The 21,758-nt window shown below is 37.9% G+C and overlaps 1 protein-coding gene across 7 annotated transcripts; it reads right to left on the reverse strand.

Annotated features, from left to right (window-relative positions):
- Positions 1-1,780: 1,780 nt before the first annotated feature.
- LOC133781859 (pentatricopeptide repeat-containing protein At2g22410, mitochondrial) lies at positions 1,781-7,490 on the reverse strand. 7 transcript variants are annotated; one of them, XM_062220964.1, is made up of 5 exons: positions 4,901-7,490; positions 4,588-4,783; positions 4,259-4,317; positions 3,424-3,540; positions 1,783-3,260 (listed from the first exon to the last, which is right to left on the reverse strand). In XM_062220964.1, the coding sequence occupies exon 1, from the start codon at positions 7,197-7,199 to the stop codon at positions 5,133-5,135; it is 2,067 nt and encodes a 688-aa protein (XP_062076948.1). In that variant the 5' UTR covers positions 7,200-7,490; the 3' UTR covers positions 1,783-3,260; positions 3,424-3,540; positions 4,259-4,317; positions 4,588-4,783; positions 4,901-5,132. The 7 variants fall into 7 exon arrangements, with proteins under 7 accessions (XP_062076952.1, XP_062076947.1, XP_062076948.1 ...); XM_062220966.1 differs by having other exon boundaries at positions 1,784-3,260; positions 3,515-3,540; XM_062220968.1 differs by having other exon boundaries at positions 1,781-3,540; positions 4,588-4,778.
- Positions 7,491-21,758: the final 14,268 nt, after the last annotated feature.

Consider the following 21,758-nt stretch of genomic DNA (forward strand, 5'->3'; position numbering starts at 1 on the left):
CAAACTGCTGGATGACTTCGTATGCCCAATACTGCAATGCAGGGACATAACCATACAAACTGTATTTTGCTTCTTTCTGTTTCCCCTTAACTTCCTTCTTCTTCTCATAGTTCATCTTCTGATGATGCATGTTTTTTTTTACATGAATCCATAAACTTGTTAAAAGACACCTTCTCCCATGGATAAGTAAGGAAGTACTCAGTGTCCTCCACCATCTTCAGCGAATCTATCCAGACATTTAACTTGCCCTCTCATGCAAGTAAAACCCCCTCAACAAAGAAACATATGCCCAACTTGTGGCATCTTCAACTACAGTGCAATTTTTTAAAGCAGCCTCCAAATGCATTATCTTCACTATTTCTTCATCATTAAAGTACTCATTGATTAAGCGGTCACTAGTCAAGTGATTCTTCAAATCAGTCTCAGATGGCCCGGAACTGAAGTTCAACCCCGTAACCAAAGCAAACTCGCCTCTACCAAATCTACAGGGTCTAGATCCCAAATGTAAATGTAACTCATTCTCTTTGATGCACTGGATCTTGTGCAACATTAATTGATGTATGAGAGATGCAGAGAAGTCTAACTTATTAGCCATGAAAAATTGTTTGAAAGGGGATTCCTTCACTCTTTCTATCAACCCGAGCTCCTCAAACTTGTCCTTGATTGTTTTAAAGTAACTATTGCCCCTATATGTGACTCGTCCAGGAAAGTGATCTGTCAAGGGTAAAAGAAACTTCGGCATCTGCAAAAAAAAAAAAATAATAATAATACAGTTAAACAAAGTCGTGTGAAAAATCCATCAATAAACATACATGCAACCATCGAACACCCATCGAACCCCTATCGAGTACCCATTGAAACCCCTATCGAACCCCTAGAGCATGCATCGAACCACCATCGAACCCAACATAAGACCCAATCCATCAAGCATGCATCGAACCCCCATCGAGCATGCATCTAATTTCTTAAGTTTAAACCTGGAACCCATAATGGGCCTACCCCATCGAACCAACATCGACAACCATCGAACCCAACAAATACCCAACCCATCAAGCATGCATCGAACCCCCATCGAGCATCGAACCTAAACTTAGAACCCTTAACGACTTAACCTATGGAACCCCTATCGAGCATACATCGAACCAACATCGAACCCCTAAGGCCTACCCTATCAAACCAACATTGACAACCATCGAGCATGCATCGAACCCCCATCAAGCATCGAACCTAAACTTGGAACCCTTAACGGCTTAACCTATTGAACCCCTATCGAGCATGCATCGAACCACCATCGAGCAACCTTACCAGACCCACAAAAATCCCAGACTTCACTCTCAACATACCCACACTAATTCATACCCAAAACAAACCAGATTCAAACCGAAAACCAGACATAAACACACAAACAATCTTAAAATATAACACTGCAAACACAAATTCAATGTAATAAAAAATAAGAGCTTGCCTTTGTTTTGGGTATGGAGAAACTCGAACCGTGGGTTTTGGATGACAGACAGACGGCAAGAGGCGAGAGGCGAGAGGCCGTGGGTTTTGGATGACGGACGAACGACGAGAGGCGAGACGACAGGCAATAGCGCGAGGTTTCGACGAGGGCTACGACGGGGGGCAGCGTAGCTTTGACGGGGGCTGCGACAGGTTTGGGTTCTGGTTAGTTGGTCGATCGGGGGGAGAGTTTGAACCGAGAGTTTGAGAGAGAGAAGTAGAATCAAAAGGGGGATTGGGGGAATTGTGACAAGGGCATTTTGGGTACTAGTAAAACTTTTTGCATTATTTTGTAATGATAAAAATGCCTAGCATTATTTTGAATTACAGCACACCATTAAGCATAAAAAGTCAAATTTCCCATTGACTATACAGCATTTTCTCACTTATAGTAAAGTACAAAACAATCAAGACTTGTGCTAACAATAATTGTGCAACTAACCCTTGTGATGGAACAAATGTATGTTATAAGAGATATCAAGAGGAAACTGAACCAAGAATTTGAAATGAAAGACCTCAATCCAACTAGGAAGATCCTTATGTTTGATTCAGAAATAGGTCTGAAGGGAAAATGATATTAAGACAGTCTAGTTACATTGATCAAGTTGTAAGAAAACTCATTATGGAAGATGCCAAGAGCACATTTTGTCCCACTCCCACTTGCAGGCCATTTCAAATTGTCAATTGATGCATATTAAAAGAAGATGGAAAGCATTCCATAAGGTATGGCTTAGGATGCCTCGTACATGTTATGGTTAGCACAAGGCCTGACTTGGTCCATGCTCTAAGTGTGCTCAATAAATTTATGTCAAATTTGGGAATGAAGCATTGGATTTCTCTCAAATGGTTACTGAGATACTTGAATGGTACTTCCAAGTATGGCTTGATTTATGATAGAGTTTCTGGTTGTACTACTCTTATTGGTTTTGTAGACAGAGATTCTGCTTCAAACAAAGATAATATAAGCTCACTAACTTCTTGTGTGTTTTTTTACTAACATGAATTGTGTAAGTTGGAAAGTACAACTACAAGCTGTGGTTGCCTTATCCATTACAGAAGCTGAGTTCATGGCCACTGTTGAAGCTTTCAAATAAGCAGTTCTGAGTTAACTGCTTATTGTTGGATTAATCATCCAAATCCAGTTATGATCAAGAACTCAAGATTGTCACTTTCCTTATATAGTAACCTGTTAAGTTGGGTAAAAAAGGACTTACCTGAAATGGTAAGTCAGCCTCTATATATAGCTCTCTTCTTTTCTTTTGGAAGAGATATCATTGGGTTACATTCAAAAAGAGAACAACTTGTGCCTTCTTTGTGAGATTGGGTGTATTGGGGCTTTGAGAAAAGAGTGAAAACTCAAGTGCTTTGAGAAAAGAGTTTGAATACTTGAGAGACTATTTATGTGTTGTTCTTGACTGTGGCTACCTAAAAAAACTAAATCTTTGTCGCCATTTGACTCCTTTTGTGCATGTATGGACTCTTGAGCGGCTGGAACATTCAAAATGGTGTCAAGTGCCTCCCTAAAGGTAGGGTCAATAATAACTTCTTCTTCTTCATCTTCTTCTCTATACTACTGATAGCAGCAACTTAAACAGAGATAATAGTAAATTTAGAGGACGCAAAGGTACGATTGAGAGCGTTGAGCCACCAGCTCTCTTATTTTCAAACTTTTGTCAAGACAATTAACCATAATTTGGGAATTTATCAACAGCAAAGAATACTTCATCAACTGCATATGCAAAGTCATTGTTGATAATCTGCAAAATATGAAGAAAAAAAAATTAAAATAAAACAGATCATCACAAATATGAGAAAGCACCCCTAATTGATACTGAAATCCTTTTCTCTTTTACGTGTCTATGTATGGGGTAGGTGTTTGGGTGTTTAATTTATGATTAATATGATCAGAAAAATAGATACCAGAGATATTAAATCCAGGAGACACTGAAGAGCATCCATGTCAGGAAGGTATTCTTAGCAATAACAATTACTTAAACTTAATGGATCTTACCCAATCTCATTTGCCCGATGAATAATCTGCATAGATTCCAATATTAGTCATCATAATATGAACACTGATAACACGGGGCTTTAGGTGCAGGAACAGTTCATATTCATGAAGAGCAAAATTTGAGGAGAAAAGAAACAAGATTTAGGTATCATTCTAATAGACAGGAAAAACATTTTTTAAATAAACGAAAGTAGTAAAACAAAATATATGAAGTAAATTAATTTTACCATTTCCTTTCTATTTTCTCTCCTATTCCTTTCATGCATTTTCCCTGACCATCCAGCGTATGATCAAACCAACCCCATGAATGGACATATGCCAATAAATAATTTAAATACTTGGTTTCAGCCAAATTCAATGATAACAGAGATGAAATCATCAGTTGAGTAAGACCATCAGGTAACAGTAACACATCTAGTTATAAACACTAAGTTTTTTATTAATTAAAAGATCTATCAGACAAATAATTTATAATGATTAAACATAGGAATGTTAAGGATGTTGTTTAGAAAGAAAGAGAGCCTTGTAAAGTTTTACATAATTACACTCTATGAAAAGATGGTTCCTAACTTCCACAGTTCAATATATTCACAACTTTAAAAATTAAGTCAATTTATATCCTGACAAACTATTATGGTGACAGAGAGGAAAAAAAATGAACTAGCTCAAACGAAAACACGAAGCTTGAGAAATAGAGCAAACTGCAATCAAATCAGAAAAAACAATATGGTTCAAAATGCCCACCTTGTCATCAACATCATTGCAATTGCGTACATTGTGACTTCATAGTCCAAATGCTGTATCTGCAATATCATATCAACTAAAGGATGATTACTTCCTGCTAATAAAGTTCTCATTTCCATAAATATCATCTAATAATATTGATTAAAGTAAAAATATATATTTTATTGAATGACTCCCCAATTCACAGAAAAATATGAAAGTTGACATATTTTACTACAGAAATTTTTTTCCTAATTCAAAATCATTAATTTATTAAAAAAAACACATTGTAATTGAAATAGAGTAAGCAATATAAGAATTAGAAATCAAAATATTTACATATGTGAGACCTGTAGAGGACATGGAAACTAATGGCAGCTTGGGCATGGCTGAGATGGCTAAGATTGTAGACAGCAAATCCATAAACACACATGCCGACTTTCCCCAGCACCTTCGGCCTGAAGATTTCCCTTTGCTGAGTCATAAGATCTCCTTTTGAAAATAGTTCAAGGGATAATTTATAGGTTTCCTGTTAAAACACCTGCACTACACATATGGTAAAATATTTTCAGTCAAAAAAGAAAAGCAAGTTATGTTCCTAGAACATATGAGAGTTTATTAAGAAATATCAAAACAACATCATAATGTTATATAAATACTTACTCATGGGGAATGATGAAAGATTTCATAGTCATAAAGGAAAGAGAAACAATTTCTGAGGGTTCATATTCTGACAGACAGATAAAAAGATTTAAGTGTTCCTTTAAAATGCACTCTATGGACACCTCTTCACCATTCTAATCACTGCATCCTTCAACACTCTTCTTCCTTCTTACATTTTCCATCTGCTAATATGGTAAAATGAGCTTCTTGCGCTAACTACTAAAAGAATCCATTAGCCAAAATCTGAACCAAGCATAAAGCTATCCCTGAATGTAAGATAATCTGGTTCAGAACTAAGAGTCTCTATTTCTCTTGTTAACAAAACTAAGAAGTCATATATTAGTTTGGATTGAGGATGTAAATGATCTCCAACGGTAAACTCATGAACAATGCCATTAGCCTCAATTGAGCTACAACCAGGAGTCTTCTCCACTCCTCTGTCCTTCATCATTTTCCGTACCTTAGCTGCCTCCTCCCACATATTTGCTTCCACATACATACTTGCAAGCAGGATGTAATTCCCACTATCATGAGGATCCAACTCAAGAAGCTTAGAAGCTGATCTTTCTCCTATTGTAATATTTTTATGCATACGACAAGCGAAAAACAATGCACCCCAAACTACAGCATCTGCCTTGATTGGCATGCACTTGATAAGCTCTTCAGCCTCTTCCAAAAGGCAAGCTCTGCCAAGAAGATCAACCATACAGGAGTAGTGTTTACGGTTAGGGGAAAGATGAAATCTGGAGCTCATTTGGGAAAAATATTTGCGGCCCTCTTCAACTAAACCTCCATGACAACAAGCGGATAAGACCCCAATAAATGTTATATCATCAGGCACCAACCCTGTATCAATCATCTTTTCAAAGTAAGAAACAGCATCATGCGCTTGGCCATGAGCAGCTAAACCACAAATGATAGCCGTCCAAGTCAAGGAGTTTCTTTCTGCCATCTCCTGAAACACCTGAAGTGCCTTTGTGATGTTTCCACATTTGGCATACATGTCAACTAGAGCAGTTCTTAAGGAAACGTAGGAAGAAATGAGATGTTTTTCAACATAACGATGAATCCACATTCCAATATCAAGTGCTCCAAGTTGTGAGCATGCTGATAAGCATCCAACCATGGTAATCTCGTCAGGCTTTATGTTACTAGCCTGCATCTCATAAAACAGAGCTAGTGCCTCTTTACCACGCTTTGCTTGGACATATCCACTAATCAATGCATTCCATGGCACAACATTCTTCTCTGGCATTTCATACAAAAGCTCTCGAGCAACATCAAAAAACCCAAACTTGGCATAACCAACTATCATTGTAGTCCATGAGACAATAGTTTTATTCACCATACCATGAAATATTTTTTGAGCTGATTCAAGATTACCACACTTCACATACATATCCATAAGTGCATTACCCAAAGGGGCAGTTAAATTCAATCCAATTACTTCAATAAGCCGATGAAATTCTCTCCCTTTATTCAGATCCCCAAGTTGGGCACAAGAAGAAACCAACCCAACCATTGTTACTTCATCCGGCTTAACTCGATCCGCTTCCATGCCCTGATACAACCTTAACGCCTCAGATGCTAGTCCAGCCCGAGCATACCCAGTAATCAAAGAATTCCAAGAAACCAAATCTCTAACAAAACTTTCATCAAACAGTTGGCGTGCTTCATCCAATTCTTCACATGAAACAAGCATGTGAATCATAGCATTGTGAACAAATAAATCAAAACAAAAACCCAGCTGCAATACATGTCCAAGAACCTGAAACCCCATCAAACTCGACTGCAACAAAGCACAAACCTTGAGCAGTAAAGGATAAGTAAATTTATCCGGCCGAGACCCACCATCTCCCAGCATCCTCTTATACAAAACAACTGCCTCCCACGGTGATTCACTCTCCAAATACCCTCTAATCATTACATTCCAAGAAAATACATTTGGGTTCTCCGTGTTGAACAAAATTTTAGTGCCATAATCATGATTTCTCAATTGAGACAGCGCACAAAAGGCGATAAGGCGACTGGAAGCAAACGGGTCAGTGATCAAACCAGTGATTGTCATCCGAGCTTGGATTTGCTTCAAGTGAGAAATGGATTTAGAACATTCAAGAAGAGAAAGGAGTGGATTAGCTTGAACAAGGGCGTGAGTTATGTTCCAATTGGTGGCGGGTTTGTGTTTGTGAGACGGAATTGAAGAGCGAGTATGAATGAGAGAAAGAAATGGGTACGAAAACGACGTCGGCAACCGGCGATGATATCGGAAGCCGCCGCCTAACCCCGAAAAGCTAGTCATTGGAGTTGATTGGGGGCATTTCGACGGTGGCGGGAAATTAACACTAGCTGGTGAATTGAGCCATCTAACTCATTAGGCTTATATATCGGAAATTAACACTAGCGATGATATCGGAAGCCGCCGCCTAACCCCGAAAAGCTAGTCATCGGAGTTGATTGGAGGCATTTCGACGTTGGCGGGAAATTAACACTAGCTGGTGAATTGAACCATCTAACTCATTAGGCTTATATATTATATTATAGAGATTTTTTTCAGAAAAATAAAAATAATACTAATTAATTAAATAAATATGGCTTTTGATAAAATAAAATTAAAAAAATTACAGTTTTTATAATAAAAAAAATTGCATATGTAATATCAAACATATGCATACATACATGTCACGCCTAAATTTCAAGAATAAATAAGCAGCTTCGAAATGTAGGCTCGTAAAGAGTAAATCTCACGATTAACAAGTGTTAGCATTATACTTGTACAAATTGTCACGAGGTTCTCCAACTACGTCTTTAGCGCTCGAGCATGAGTTGCAGTGTCGAAAGCGTCAATCTCCTCCAAGAGATGAGTTCGAACAACTAAACCAGCAAGGAGTTGGTAATAATTAAAATGGTGAGCTCGAGGCTTCGAGTGATCTCGAAAGTGCGTTGAGGCAATGATCAAGCTCGAATACGCTTTAAATATACACACGGAAAGTTATTAGGAAATCGCAATTTATTTGGGATTAGGTTAAACTGTAATGCCCCAAAATCTCTAGTGACGTTTAATGGTTGGATTAGGATGTCGGGAGGGCCATAATTGACTAATTACGCCATTAAATGATTATATGCATGATTATGTGAATTATATTTATACGATGATAAATGCATGCATGTGGGTCCACTTTTCATTATAAGAGCATTTTGGTAATTTGGCCTCGTTGAGGGCATATTGGTATATTTTCATGCATGTTGGTGAATTATGGATGAGGTCACATTATTATGTGGATATGTTCGAGTTTTTCGGCATGAGACGATCTTAGAATGTAAGTTAACAATTTAGTCATTACGAGGTTATTTACCGGGCTCGGGGAGAGTCTCGGGGTAATTTGATGCTTAGTACATTACCGGGAATAAAAGGGTAATGGGATATGATTTTAATTATTATTTGAGAATATTGGGAATAACGGGAATTGGATGATGTTAATTATGATTAACGAGATTAGACAGGAAATGACGGTTTTGCCCTGGGGGGCTGTAAAGAAGTTAAGATTGACCTAGGGGCATTTTTGTCTTTTGACCAAGGGATATATGTTAAGTTAGAAAGGTGTAGAAGCTTAGGCAGCAAAACAAAGCCATTTTCTTCTTCCTCACGATCATCATTCTCCTCTTTTCTTTCCTTTGAATTTTGAAGCTCAATTTGAGGATTGAAGCTAGGAAATCAAGGTTGGAGCTTAGGACTTTAGTTCAGTCATTGAAGGGGATGCAAACCTGAGTTTAAGGTAAGGATTCAGCCATGAACTTTTTGGTTTTTGCTCTGTTTTGAGTTAGTTTTTGAGCTTAGAGTTTTGATTATAGAAGTGGCTATTTGAGGTGGTTTTTAATGATTCAAAGCTTGGTTATGATGTCTAAGACATGTAGGGCTGGTTTTTGGGTTCATTTGTGGGTTTGGTTGAGGTTTGGGGTTAGTTTTTGAGGTTTGAAACTCGGAGAACACGAAGAGAAAAACTCAGAGTTTGGGAACTCTGGTTCTAGCGCTACAGCTCCTAGTGTAGGGCGCTACAGCGCTGGTCAGGGGTTGGTGGCTCTGTCTGTAGCGCCTGGAAGGCAGAGCTGTAGCACTGCCCTGTTTTTCCAGGGCATGCTTTTGGGTACTTTTTAGGGTTTTGGCCCGAGGGCTCAAGAGGCGATTCCACCACCCTGTTTGGTGAAATTCTGAGAGCGCGGGATTGGTCCCAGGATTAGGTTTTAAAATTCAAACTTTTGAGACACCATTTTGATTGTGACTAGGTGACCGCTAAGGGACCAAAGGATTGATCATTCTCAAAGGGTCGTTCTTTTATTATTTCACGCTCGAACCGGAGGTAAGAAAATTGCACCCAATATGTGACATGCATGGTCATTGATGAGGCATGTTGAGTGCTCTATATGTGGACATTGATTGCATACTAAATGCATAGCAGTCTTGCTTACTTGTGAATGGTGTTGACTTATTAGTCAGAATCGACAATGGTGTCAGTATTGACTGTGAAGCTGTGACTTATTAGTCAAGTTCGGTAGTGGTACTAAGCACTGGTCATATGGAATTGACCTATGGGTCAAGACGATATTAGCGTGTCTAACGCAAGCCAAAAAGATTAGATCTAATCGACATAAGCATGAAATGCTTGACCGATTTTAAGTTCGATGAAAACAAAAGCGATTGTCTAGTCTAAAGGCTAGTTACTTAGTGTTGGGGTTTTATGCCCTAATTAAAATCCAAATTCCCTGTAATCTCATTTTATTATCAATAAAATAATAGAAATTATTTTTTGACTTGGTCAATCACTTTGCTCACATGTTTTATTTTCATGATTATTTGTTTGATATAAACTTATATTAAATCCCGAGCATATAGCCAATTGTATTTATAGTGACGTAATCACAATGGAATATAAATATGATTATATATTCACAATAAGTTAGTCCTAAGATTAGTCAGTGCATAGGATTTACATTGACTTGCCAATCTACGATATGATCTACTTACACATTGTAGTGTTATGTTCTTTCCAGAACATTAGCAAAGTAGATAAGATCGTATGTATTTGTTACATCGGACTGAACCAATATTGACAGTTGATAGGATAAGTAAACATACCGTTATTATCTATTCTAGTCATACCATATAGTTGACCATAGGTCAATTCAATCTCAATTTTGAGTAGTTAGTTGTAACGCCCTGGATAACCACGACCGTTACACTGTGTGTTTAAAATAGTGCAAGACTTGCTAATCAAGTCATTTAAACAAAGTGTGAATTCAATGTCATCAACAGATTAGGAGTAAAATATTTTGGTCACAAACAGACTATTTTCATTAAAAATGACAGTTTAATACATGGAAACTCAAAACAGGATTTAGACGTCTTAGTTACAATAAATTCCAAGAGTTACAAATAATTCAAGCCACTCTAATGGCAAAATATACATTTTAGGTTTCCGTCCCTGTACAATTCCTCGACCGTGGCGGCCGAGCAGCTGACAATGTACACCTCGCCCCCAAAGTTCTCCAACTCATGGTTGATTCAGCCTACCCTTACCTTTACCTGCACCACGTAGCACCCGTGAGCCGAGGCCCAGCAAATAAGCATGATAACATAGCAAGATCAACATCATTATCAAATATTTCACAATGCATAACCAGGAATTCAGCATTTCATAACATTTATCCGATCAGTGATAACAAACATCAGATTAACAGTTTGTCATCCAAACAGCCAACAAATCACGTTCATAACACAATATTCACGATCATAACCAACAGTTTATCACATCATCAAATGATATTCAGGGTCAGCGCCCTTAGTCGCACCCTCTATTTAATACACTGTCTTCGGCTCTCTTGGGCCACCCCCAGTGTAATACTCACTGACTCCGGCCAGCTTAACCGAACTCAATGCTAGATAAGCTGCCTCAGCTACCAGTGGCCAAGCCGCACCCTGTGCGCAAATATTGATTCCGACACTCTTAGGCCGGTTATCGCATGTCCCATGGAATAATAATACCATCTCATGACATGATATACAAGTGTAGGGAGCTCTTAGTCCCATCGTGTCCACATGGTTAATCACATTCACATAACAATGCATACAAACATAGGGAACACTTAGTCCCAACCTAGCCACATAATCATGTGCAGCTTTCTTACCTTTGGCTTTCAAACGAGCTAGTTATAAGCGATGCTCCTTGAGCGCGATCCGATCCCCGAGCCCTAGCTTAGCACCTAGTCACAACCAAGATAAAGGATACCATTAACAATCTTAAATGATATTCTAAACCAAGTTCTAGTCCTCGGAACATTGAATTTCACCAAATATGGTAAAAGACTCAACCCCGAGCACCCTAGGTTAAATTCCCAAGCCTAAAATCTCAAAATCCCAAAATCCCTTAAGCGCCCCGACATGGGCCATCCATGTCGCGGCATGGCCCCTGACAGAACCCTCCATGGGCACAAAAACAGGTAAGGGCCGCAGCATTGCTTGGACCATGCCGCGGCCCACCCTCCTTCCTCAGCATGCAGCAACCTCGAAGGGCCGCGGCTCACCAAGAACCATGCCGCGACCCGACCCTTCGAACCCAGAAAAATCCACCATTTTCAATCTCTAAACCTCATCTTAAGCCATCCCAAAGCCCCCAACTCAAAACCAATTAATAACAACATCATTAGAATAATTTAAACAACGCAATCCAACCAGAAATCCAACTTAAAACTCACCAAAATCCCAATTCCAATTTCTGAGATTTCAAACCCACAAACTCAAAACCAGCCATGGAATTTCTAGAATTCGACCATTAAACTTTAAATTGAAACTTACCTTAGCTGCAGTATCACCTCTCCACAAGTTTCCCTGACCTAGCTTCAAAGTTCCAGCCTCAAATTCCACCCTAAATGCCAAAACCACAAATATTCAAAACTTAGCCATTTTTCTTAAAGTTCCTAACCACAAAACAAAAATCAATGCTTACCTTGGCTCTAATTCAGTCCTTAATTAGTTCTTGAGCTAATCCTCTAGCTTATCCTCTTCAGTTCCCATAAATTAGCTGGTTTCCCTTTACAAAATCAGATTTTTTCTTCCTTAAGAGGGAGAGGAGAGAGAGACAAGGGGGAGAAGGCTGAGAGGTCGGTTTACATTTTCTATCTAGTATTTTCTAAGTCTTTCCAAGTATATCCTTAGGTTGTTAGACTAATCCCAAAGCTTGGGGTACCGGAAACGTCCCCGAGGGCAAAATAGTAAAATTCCCCAGTACTCCCGCCTAAACATTCTAACCTCAAATATATCCCCATATATTTATTTTCATCACCCGATAGTCCAAATCACTACACAATACCTAAAGTACCCCTGACTAGCCCAAAGTCAAGCATTAAGCCCCGTTGTGACCTTCTTGCTATCTAGCTCCCTAGGATCGCCCCAAGTCACCGGCTGCACATTTATCCACATAATAATGTGGTCTCAACAATTTATCACACACAATTACGTTTATGCCCTAACGGGCCAAAATTACGATTAAGCCCTTACCAGTCGAACAGGGCCCGCATGCTCACCCAATACTCATAAACATGCATTCTCACACTATTGATTCACATAACCTCCAATTATGCCCTCCCGGCACACTAATCAAGGTCCTTAAGCCTTATTAGTAATTTTGGGTCGTTACATTAGTATTTTAACCGATTGTATTATTTGAGTTCTTTGACTTGTTCGTTACCAGCTTACTCTACGGACTAGCTCATACTTACATCTTGGGAACTCGGTAGTATAATTGAGTGGGAGTGTTAATCATAGATATGAACATCTATAGCTTCTAATAAAGAAGTGAAATGATGGTTTCCTTTTAGTTTGGTTCAAGGTGCTAAATGATAGAGATCCCATTTCAGTAATTAAATTAGTTTACTGAAATATCATTTATAAGGAACTAAGTGTTTTAAGGATAAAATACAATGAGGGGTAAAACGGTATTTTAGTCTCATCTCATTGTAGACCGTCTATAGAGGATTGAATGAAAATTATGGTTGTAACAATGGATAATTAATAGCATATTTATATTTGTTATAGAGCGTTCTATGAATTCAAGAGTGCAATTCCAAGTCTATAGTGGAGTCACGAGGAATTAATAAGTTAATAAATTTATTTATTAGATTTGTGATAACTTATTAGAGCTTGATTTCATAGGCTTGTGGTCCCCACTGTACCTTGGATAAAATCATCTAGATAGTCTTAATTAATTGATTTAATTATCAATTAGAATCATAAAGTTGACCAGGTTAATTTTGGATAGTTTCACAGAGTTATGTAATTTTGAGAAGAAAAGAGAAATTATGGCAGATTTATTAATTAAGATAAATTGGTATCTAAATTAATAAATAAGTTTAAATCAAGGTTCAAATTATAAATAATTAATTTGATAAAGGATTTAAATAATTATTTAATTAATTAAATCAATAGAAAATAATACATGTCTTGATTTTAAGTCCAATGAGCTTATAATCAAATGGAAAATTTCACGGGCCTAAAGCCCATGATAATTTCGACCTAGGGCTATTAATTGGCTATTATTTTATTTTATTTTTAATTAAATTAAATATCCTAATTGAGTTTATAAAATGAGTGCTTAGAGAGAAGTCAAAACATAAGTTTAATCACTAGTTTTCTGATAGTTTAGATTCTCTCTAAACACAAGTCATTTTCTAAGCCCCTTATTATTCTTTTATCTTCTTCTCTATGTATCTATCTCATGTGTTGAGAATTGCTCACTCTAGTCTAGGTGATTCTAATGATACTTTGGAAGACTGTGAAGATAATAGAAGATTGGTTCAGTTTCTTGATAATACTCTACGACAGAAAGGATACAAGGGTTAGAGAAACTGAAAGAATGACTCATTCATTTCGCTGCGTATACTGTAAGTATTCTTATCATTGTTTCTCTTTGAGTTCAATTTTAGAAACATGTTCTAGGTTATCTCATATTAATTTGTTTAGTATTAGATCTACATGAAAATAAATAAAGATCATGTAAAAGTTTCCCTAACACTTGAAGCTAGAGCCAAAAGGCTAAGGTGACCGACAAGCACATGGCTTGGGAGTTGATCCCCATAGATGGACTTATTAGCCATATATTTAAGGAGCAGAACCCTAGAGGTGGACTTACTAGTCATCTATACAGGGAACAAATCCTTAGAGGTTGACTTATTAGTCACCTGCACAGCGTGTGACTCAATAGTCGCTTATCTGATTAGGGCTACAAGGCCTAGCATGATTACCATAATCATTTGTGATATTCACTTATCTGATTGGGCTACAATCCCCAGAATGATTACTATAATCATTTATTGATATTGTATACATGCAGTAATAAGTTTTCTTGCTGAGTCTTGGCTCACGTGTGCTATATGGTGCAGGTAAAGGGATAGAAAAGCTCACCCAACATTGAGTGGAGAGCTTAGGTGGTGATGTGTACATATGCGGTCGCTTGACCACCACGGCCAAGGTGTTTCTCAGAGGAACTAGGGGTTAACCCTATTTTTGCTGCTTAGGTCGCCGGGTTGTAATTTTTATACTGTAATGACCATTTTGGATTGTAAATAACTTGTAAACGCTTTTATGGGCCCATGTACAGTTTAATGTTTTTAAATAAAATATATCCATTCCTTTTGATAGAAAATTTTCACCCTGGCCTATTAATAACACTTAGAAGCACGCTTATAACCTAATGAATCGTTTAGCGAGTTAAGTACAGTTTAAAGTTCACAGTAACAGTCCTTGAGTAACCAGGGCGTTGCATAAACCGTCTATTGAATCCTTATTTTTATGGGATATTTATTTAAATAATGCATTTAAATTGTATTATTATTCAAATATTCATTTGAATTTAAATTTGAATATTATGTTGTAACTAGGTTTATAAATAGTCTGAATTTAGTCATTTGTGGACACGCACAGTATTGTACTGAGAAACGCTATGTGATAATTGCTTTTTCTTCAAGCTTTCGATAAAAAGTGATGCATGCATTAAGTACATTTTAACTGCTGAACTACGTAAAAATATATATATTTTTTTTATTTTCTTCCTATTTGATTGTTTAATTATTCTGCATAATTAAGTTGACGAAAAATGATGTAACGCCCTAAACTCCAGGGACCGTTACGGTGTGCATTTTGAACAGTGCTAAACTCGCTAACCGAGTCATTTGACCATAATCGTGTAACTAAGTATGAGTAGCGGTTTACGATTAAATTTTTTGGATAAGATATAACATTTCACTAAAATGTTTACTATATACATTGGGATCCCAAAAATATAATTTAAAGGTTTATTATAAGAAAATATTTACAACCATCCGATCTAAGCAGAAAAACAGGGTTTAACCCTAGTTCCTCTTTCAACCCTCGGCCGTGGCGGACGAGCAGCCACATATGTACACATCGTCACCTAAGCTCTCCAACTCAAGGATAGTTCAACTTTCTTTTGCCTTTACCTGCACCACATAGCACCCGTGAGCTGAAGCCCAACAAGAAAACTCAATATGCTCATGAACAGTAATATCATGTCTCAAAATCATAACTGGAATGCCTAGCAATTTATAGCCTATTCAAGCATGCAAATGAGTTCAAACAATGTTGGGGAATCTAGGATAAGAAATCTTGCCCTCCTGATTGGATGACTATCAAGTCAATCATAATCAGATGAGTGATTTAACACTGGTGGTTCCGTTAACCATAATGAGTGACTGACAAGCAAGTCACCACGGGGCTCAGCACCCACAGCCATGCAAATGATGATTCTTATGATCATACAGAGCTTATAGCCCTGAACAGATGAGTGAATATCACTTTGAGGTTCTGTTAAACCATAATGAGTGACTGACGAGCAAGTCACTAGGGGCTCAGTACCCATAGCCGTGTGACGAAGCAGTCACCTGGGTTTTCTGGCAATGACTCTAATTAGATGAGTGACTGACTAACAAGTCACTACGGGGCTTGACACCCACAACCATGCGAAGAAACAGTCACCTGGGCTCAGCACCCATAGCCATGTGACTAAACAGTCACTTGGACCTTCTGGCCCTAGCTCCAATCAAATGAGTGACTGTTGGGTAAGTCACCCCAGGCTCAACACCCATAGCCATGTGACTAAACAGTCACTGGGGCTCTCTGGCCCTGGCTCTAAGTGACTAGCCTTAGGCTAGACAAGTGCTTTTAGTTTTCATCGAACTTGAGGTCGGTCCGGCATTAATGCTCATTTTAGTCATTCAATGCAGATGTCGATTAGATCTAATCTTTATCGGCCTGCGTTAAACACGCTAAGACCATCCTTGACTTATTAGTCAATATCAGGTGATCAGTGCTCAGTATTACTGCTGAACTTGACAAGTGAGTCATAGCTTCACAGTTAATGCTGACACCATTGCCAATTCTGACTATTTAGTCAGTGCCACGCACAAGTAAGCAATGCTACCAGGCATATATCATATGTCAAATATCCAAATGTAGGGCATTCAACATGCTTACTTAACAGTTGCTAGCATAATTATGATCATGCATAAACACAGAGACTCAAGCTCTGATCAATCTCATATTCAACATTCATGGCATGCCCTAATCACATGTTTCTCGTGCATCACATGCATCACATATTGGGTGCAGTTTTCTTACCTCTAGTTCAAACGAGAAATAACAATTGAACGACCTTTGAGAATGATCACTCCTTTAATCCCTTAGCGGTCACCTAGTCATAACCAAATACAATCTCCAATTAATGAAAATCAACAATAATAGGGTCTTGACCTAAACCTCACTCCCGGGACCCCGAATTGTACCCAAACGGTGAATAGATTCGATCTCGAGCCTTAGGAATTGAAACCCCAAGCCAAAAACTCTTAAAAACACTCAAAATGGGAATCCTGAAAAACAGGGTAGCGCTATCCCCTAGCGCCTAGGCGCTACAACCAGAGCCAGATCTGCCCTGGCTAGTGCTATAGTGCCCATGGGTGGGCGCTATGGCGCTAGCACCAGCCAGAACCGCCTTGGTTCTTCCCTCCTTCGATTCCACCATTTCCAACTTGATTCAAAAGCTTCCAAACACTATTTAAACCACCAATTGAACCCAAATATCATCTACACACAACCTAGGCATCATAACCTGTAATGACCCAACTACTCTAGACTTTGGACCATTAACGAAAACTATCCATAGACACTAATCCTTAATTAAACTTACAAGTGAAATGATCATAACTTTATTAAAAACTTGTAAGAATAAATGTTAAACTTACATAAAATTTAAAGTAGAATATGGGATCCCATTGTTTTAAAATCAAAACATAACATAATTGTAATTAAAAGGGATTACATAATAAAGTGCGGAAAAATACACATAAAACCATAAGTAAAGAAACTTCATCCTCGAATCGAACTCTCGGCCCTTTGATTCCATTCCGCCTCAATACACATGCCCAAACTACCAAGAACCTTTCCCGCCATCAAAGCTATTTTCGTGCACATATAAACATAAAAGGAGTGAGCCTAATGCCCAGCAAGGAAAATATAACACATAAACCATATACATAAATTTCATAATGTAACATAAAACATATCATAACACATATGTCACATACATACTATAATGGTCATTATTACTTGGGGTCCCATAAACTAAACAAGTCATATGCCCATTTGATTAGTGGGGCTTGCTAGCTAAGCAAGTCATATGCCCATAATTTATTGGGGCTTGTTAGTTGTACGGGTCATATGCCCAAGTCTACAATTATACATATTATAGCATATTACATAACACATAATCATAAGATAACATTAATCATAACATATAAATCATATAACACATAAATCCTATCCTATTTTCCTTACCAAAAATACCGGGATATGAGAACAGTTTTGGGACTTTGGAACACTCCTAAAAACCATAAATGGAAGGGTGAGTATACTAAAGAGAATGAGATGAAAGTGATGAAAGAACTATACCATCAAGAATATACTTACCAAACACCTTATGTGCAAGATTTTAGATTTCCTAACCAAGAATAAAGAATAGAGTTAGGAGGCTGAGTAGAAAACTACAAAAACTTAAAGAGAAATAAAATCAAATGAACTAGAGTTTGGAATACCTTGAGTGCTTCTATGACCAATCTAAACCTTGAACCGAAATGTGTTATAAACCTTACTTCCCAAGTGTTTGGTAAGCTTATAATGATCAAGCTTATAATCCCCAACCCAAGTGTTTACACTCTCACAATAACCTAGCAACTTGCAGCCTCTGAACTTAGTTTGATGAATGAATAAATGGCTGGGTACTAGGTCCCATTTATAGAATTTATGAATGAAAAGATCATCATTTAACTTGAATAAAAATAATGGCTTTTTAAGTGAAAAATATTTGAATTATCGTTCAGCAGAGGCTGAAGACTCGTTCAGAAAGATGCTGGACTTATCAAGAGGTTAAAGATTTGAATTGAGAACATTTTCAAAAAGTTTCAAAATGCACTGAAGGAGACGATATATCGCCCCCTGTAGGGGATATATCGCCTGGGCCAGCATGTCCGAGGCAATCGTGCGAAGTTTCGTGTTTTTTGTATCCCCGTACTGCGATATATCGCCCCCTATAGCTGCGATATATCGACATACGCTGAATATTTAAACACAAAATTACACAATTTTAGCTTAATTTGAAATGAGTAAACAACCTTGACTAAGTCCCCTAACGTTTTCAAAGCTACTGATAGACCCTAGGATATTCAAATATTACTCTTAATAAACTTATTCCTCAAAAATACTTAATTATCTTTAAACATACACATGACAAGTGTTACTTTCTTATTGGGTCTATCTAAACCATATAATATAATATTTATCACCACCAATATCAGTCATAATAATCAGACCTTAGGTTAAAATTAATATTCTTAAACTATAGGTTAAACTTAGAAAATCTACAAGTGTTACTATGAGTGTCCAAATAAATCCCGGTATGAACCAAAGTCCACAGTCATAAAAATACTACTACTATTACTATAATACTACTATCTAACTAGCTAAGTAAAGTTCTTGGACTCTACATAACCCAATCATCCCTTGCCAAAACTCTCATTGAATTCTCAATTTCCCAACTCAAAAACAAAATTGAAACTCCAATGAAAACAGAACAAGAACAAGAGATTCTATGGCTAAAATCTCACCTCAATCTCAGCTCAGCATCCTCTTCAATGGTGGAACACAACCCTAGCTTATCACAGCTTGGTTCCCTAGCTTGATTCCCCAAAATGAGCTAAAAAATTTAAAGAGAAAAGGTGGAGAAATGGTGCACGGGAAAAGAGGAACCTTTGTTCTGTTTTTGGTAAACTTCTACAGCCATCTAATGGCTAATTATAAGCTTAGGATGAAACGACCTAAATGCCTTCAAGTCTAAATAAAAGCCTTAACAACCACCAAGGGCAAAGACATCATTTCCCGCCTATTTCGTTAATTATAATTAACACCCTCCAATTCCCGTTATTCTCAATATTCTCCAATGTCAATAAATCATATCCCATTACCCTTTAATTCCCGGTAATGTTCTAACCACCAAATCAACTCGAGACTCACCCCGAGCCCCGAAACTAATCCCGTTATGACCAGACTGAAAACTTGCATTCCATGATCGTCTCATGCCGAATGGCTCGAACAAATCCACATATAACGTGGTATTATTCATAATTCACCCACAAGCATGAAAATACACAATTATGCCCTCAACGGGCCAAATTACCAAAATGCCCTTATAATTGAAAATGGATCCATATGCATGCATTTATCATCATATCATAATATAATTCACATAAACATGCATATAATCATTTAATAACATAATAAATTAATTATGGCCCTCTCGGCCTCCTAATCAAGATCATAAACCTTATTAGGAAATTTGGGGCATTACAAATGACATCAATAATAAATATACTAAAACGGTGAAAATGTAAAAATATTATGATTTTATTTTATTTTATTTTTGGACAAAACATGTATGAGATGTTTAAAAAATTATTAAAATTGAGGTGAATTTCTATATTATAGAGTATTAAGAAGAAGAAAAAATTAAATCAATGAATTTAGTGATATTTAAGAAAATTAAGTTATGATTGTTATCCCTGTTTCCTCCCTCCATTCGCGGATTCGCACATTTAGTCCATGGGCCACCCTGAAGGGACTTAAGGCCCGGATCGGGCCCAATATACGGAGAGGGCGTGAGTCCGACGACCCAAATATCGGTACAGCCCAAACGTTGTCCCGGAGTGAAAGTCGGGACTGTGAGGTTGGCATGTTTCATCTTCCCGGACCCTTCGCATGGTGTGTCCAGGATGCAATAAGGATATTAATTTCTCCAAGTCTAAAAATGGACCGGGACGACAGTAGGCGAACCCGGATCCTGGTAAATGAACCACGGTCTTGGTAAATGAAGAAGGATGTTAATAAACGAACCCGGACCAAGCGACCAGTTTGAGCGTGATAAGTTGCCCCCGATACCGACATCACCCCGAGAAACACGGAGTTTTGTCCCCATAACTAACCTGAAGAAGAGGTTACATACGAAATGTGCGCTGTTATTTCAAAACCGTACTGCCATTGCTCTGACGGATCCTGTCCCTCAGATCTCCTTAGAAGCCCACGCGAACCGGACTGACGCTGCATACATTTGTTAGTCTTATAGCGTGGTTACACTTCGGTCGGCTTAATGGGCCCTGATTAGTGCATTTTATTTATTACACTCCTTTGTATTAAGCCTCCACCAGTTAGCATGTAATGTTTATACCCTCATTGGGCCTGGATTAGTCCAGCCCAAACCCAGAGCACTCAACTGCCTATAAATATGAACATATGTGCACTGTGGAAGGGGTCGGATTTTTTTCTTGTAAGCATATACTTTGCTCAAACTCAGAGAAAAGCTCCATTACTAAAGTTCCTTAAGCTCTAATACAACAGGCTCGTAGACTAAGGCTCTTTAATGCCCCAACCACGTAAAATTCCTTGTGTGATTATTTCTAATCATTTCTTTCTAAGCTCCCTTATCATTTATAATTCTAGTTTCCAAAAAACTCGGTAAACATTTTGGTGCTTTCATTGAGAGCCGAAGAAAGCTTTTTAAAGAAGATATCAAATATTTGTAACAATGGTGAACATGAGACATACTACGTTCGATCCTGCTCACAAAGAACAAGGCAATGGAGAGCCACTGCCCAATCAACCTCTCCCTCAAAATCAACCTGAGGATACACCTTATCAAATGCCCCAGCCTGACGAGTCCCAGAACTATGAAGATGGGGCAGATTACGAGGAAAACTACTACGAGGAAGAAGAGGAAAATGAAAGGGGATACCACTAGGGGTGGAAATTTGGGTCACGACACGATGACACGACACGACATGATTAAGGTAAACACAAACACGACATGTTTAATAATTGTGTCATGTTCGTGTTTGAGTTTTTGACACGTTTAATAATCGTGTCGTGTCATAATCGTGTTGACCCATTTAATAATCGTGTCGTGTCATAATCGTGTCAGACACTATAACACGAATACTTTACATAGGTTTTATGATTTTTTTCGTATAGTTATGATTAATCGTGTCATAATCGTGTTCGTGTCGTGTTGACCCGTTTAATAATCGTGTCGTGTTCGTATTTTTGACACGTTTAATAATCGTGTCGTGCTCGTGTTTACCTTAATCGTGTCGTGTCATAATCGTGTTGACACGAATCTGACATGTTTACACGAATTGCCAGCCCTAGATACCACAATCATGAAGCTGAGGATCCTGCGATCCCAGAAGAAGTAGA

Source organism: Humulus lupulus, chromosome 6, assembly GCF_963169125.1.
Source record: "Humulus lupulus chromosome 6, drHumLupu1.1, whole genome shotgun sequence".
Lineage (NCBI taxonomy): Eukaryota > Viridiplantae > Streptophyta > Magnoliopsida > Rosales > Cannabaceae > Humulus > Humulus lupulus.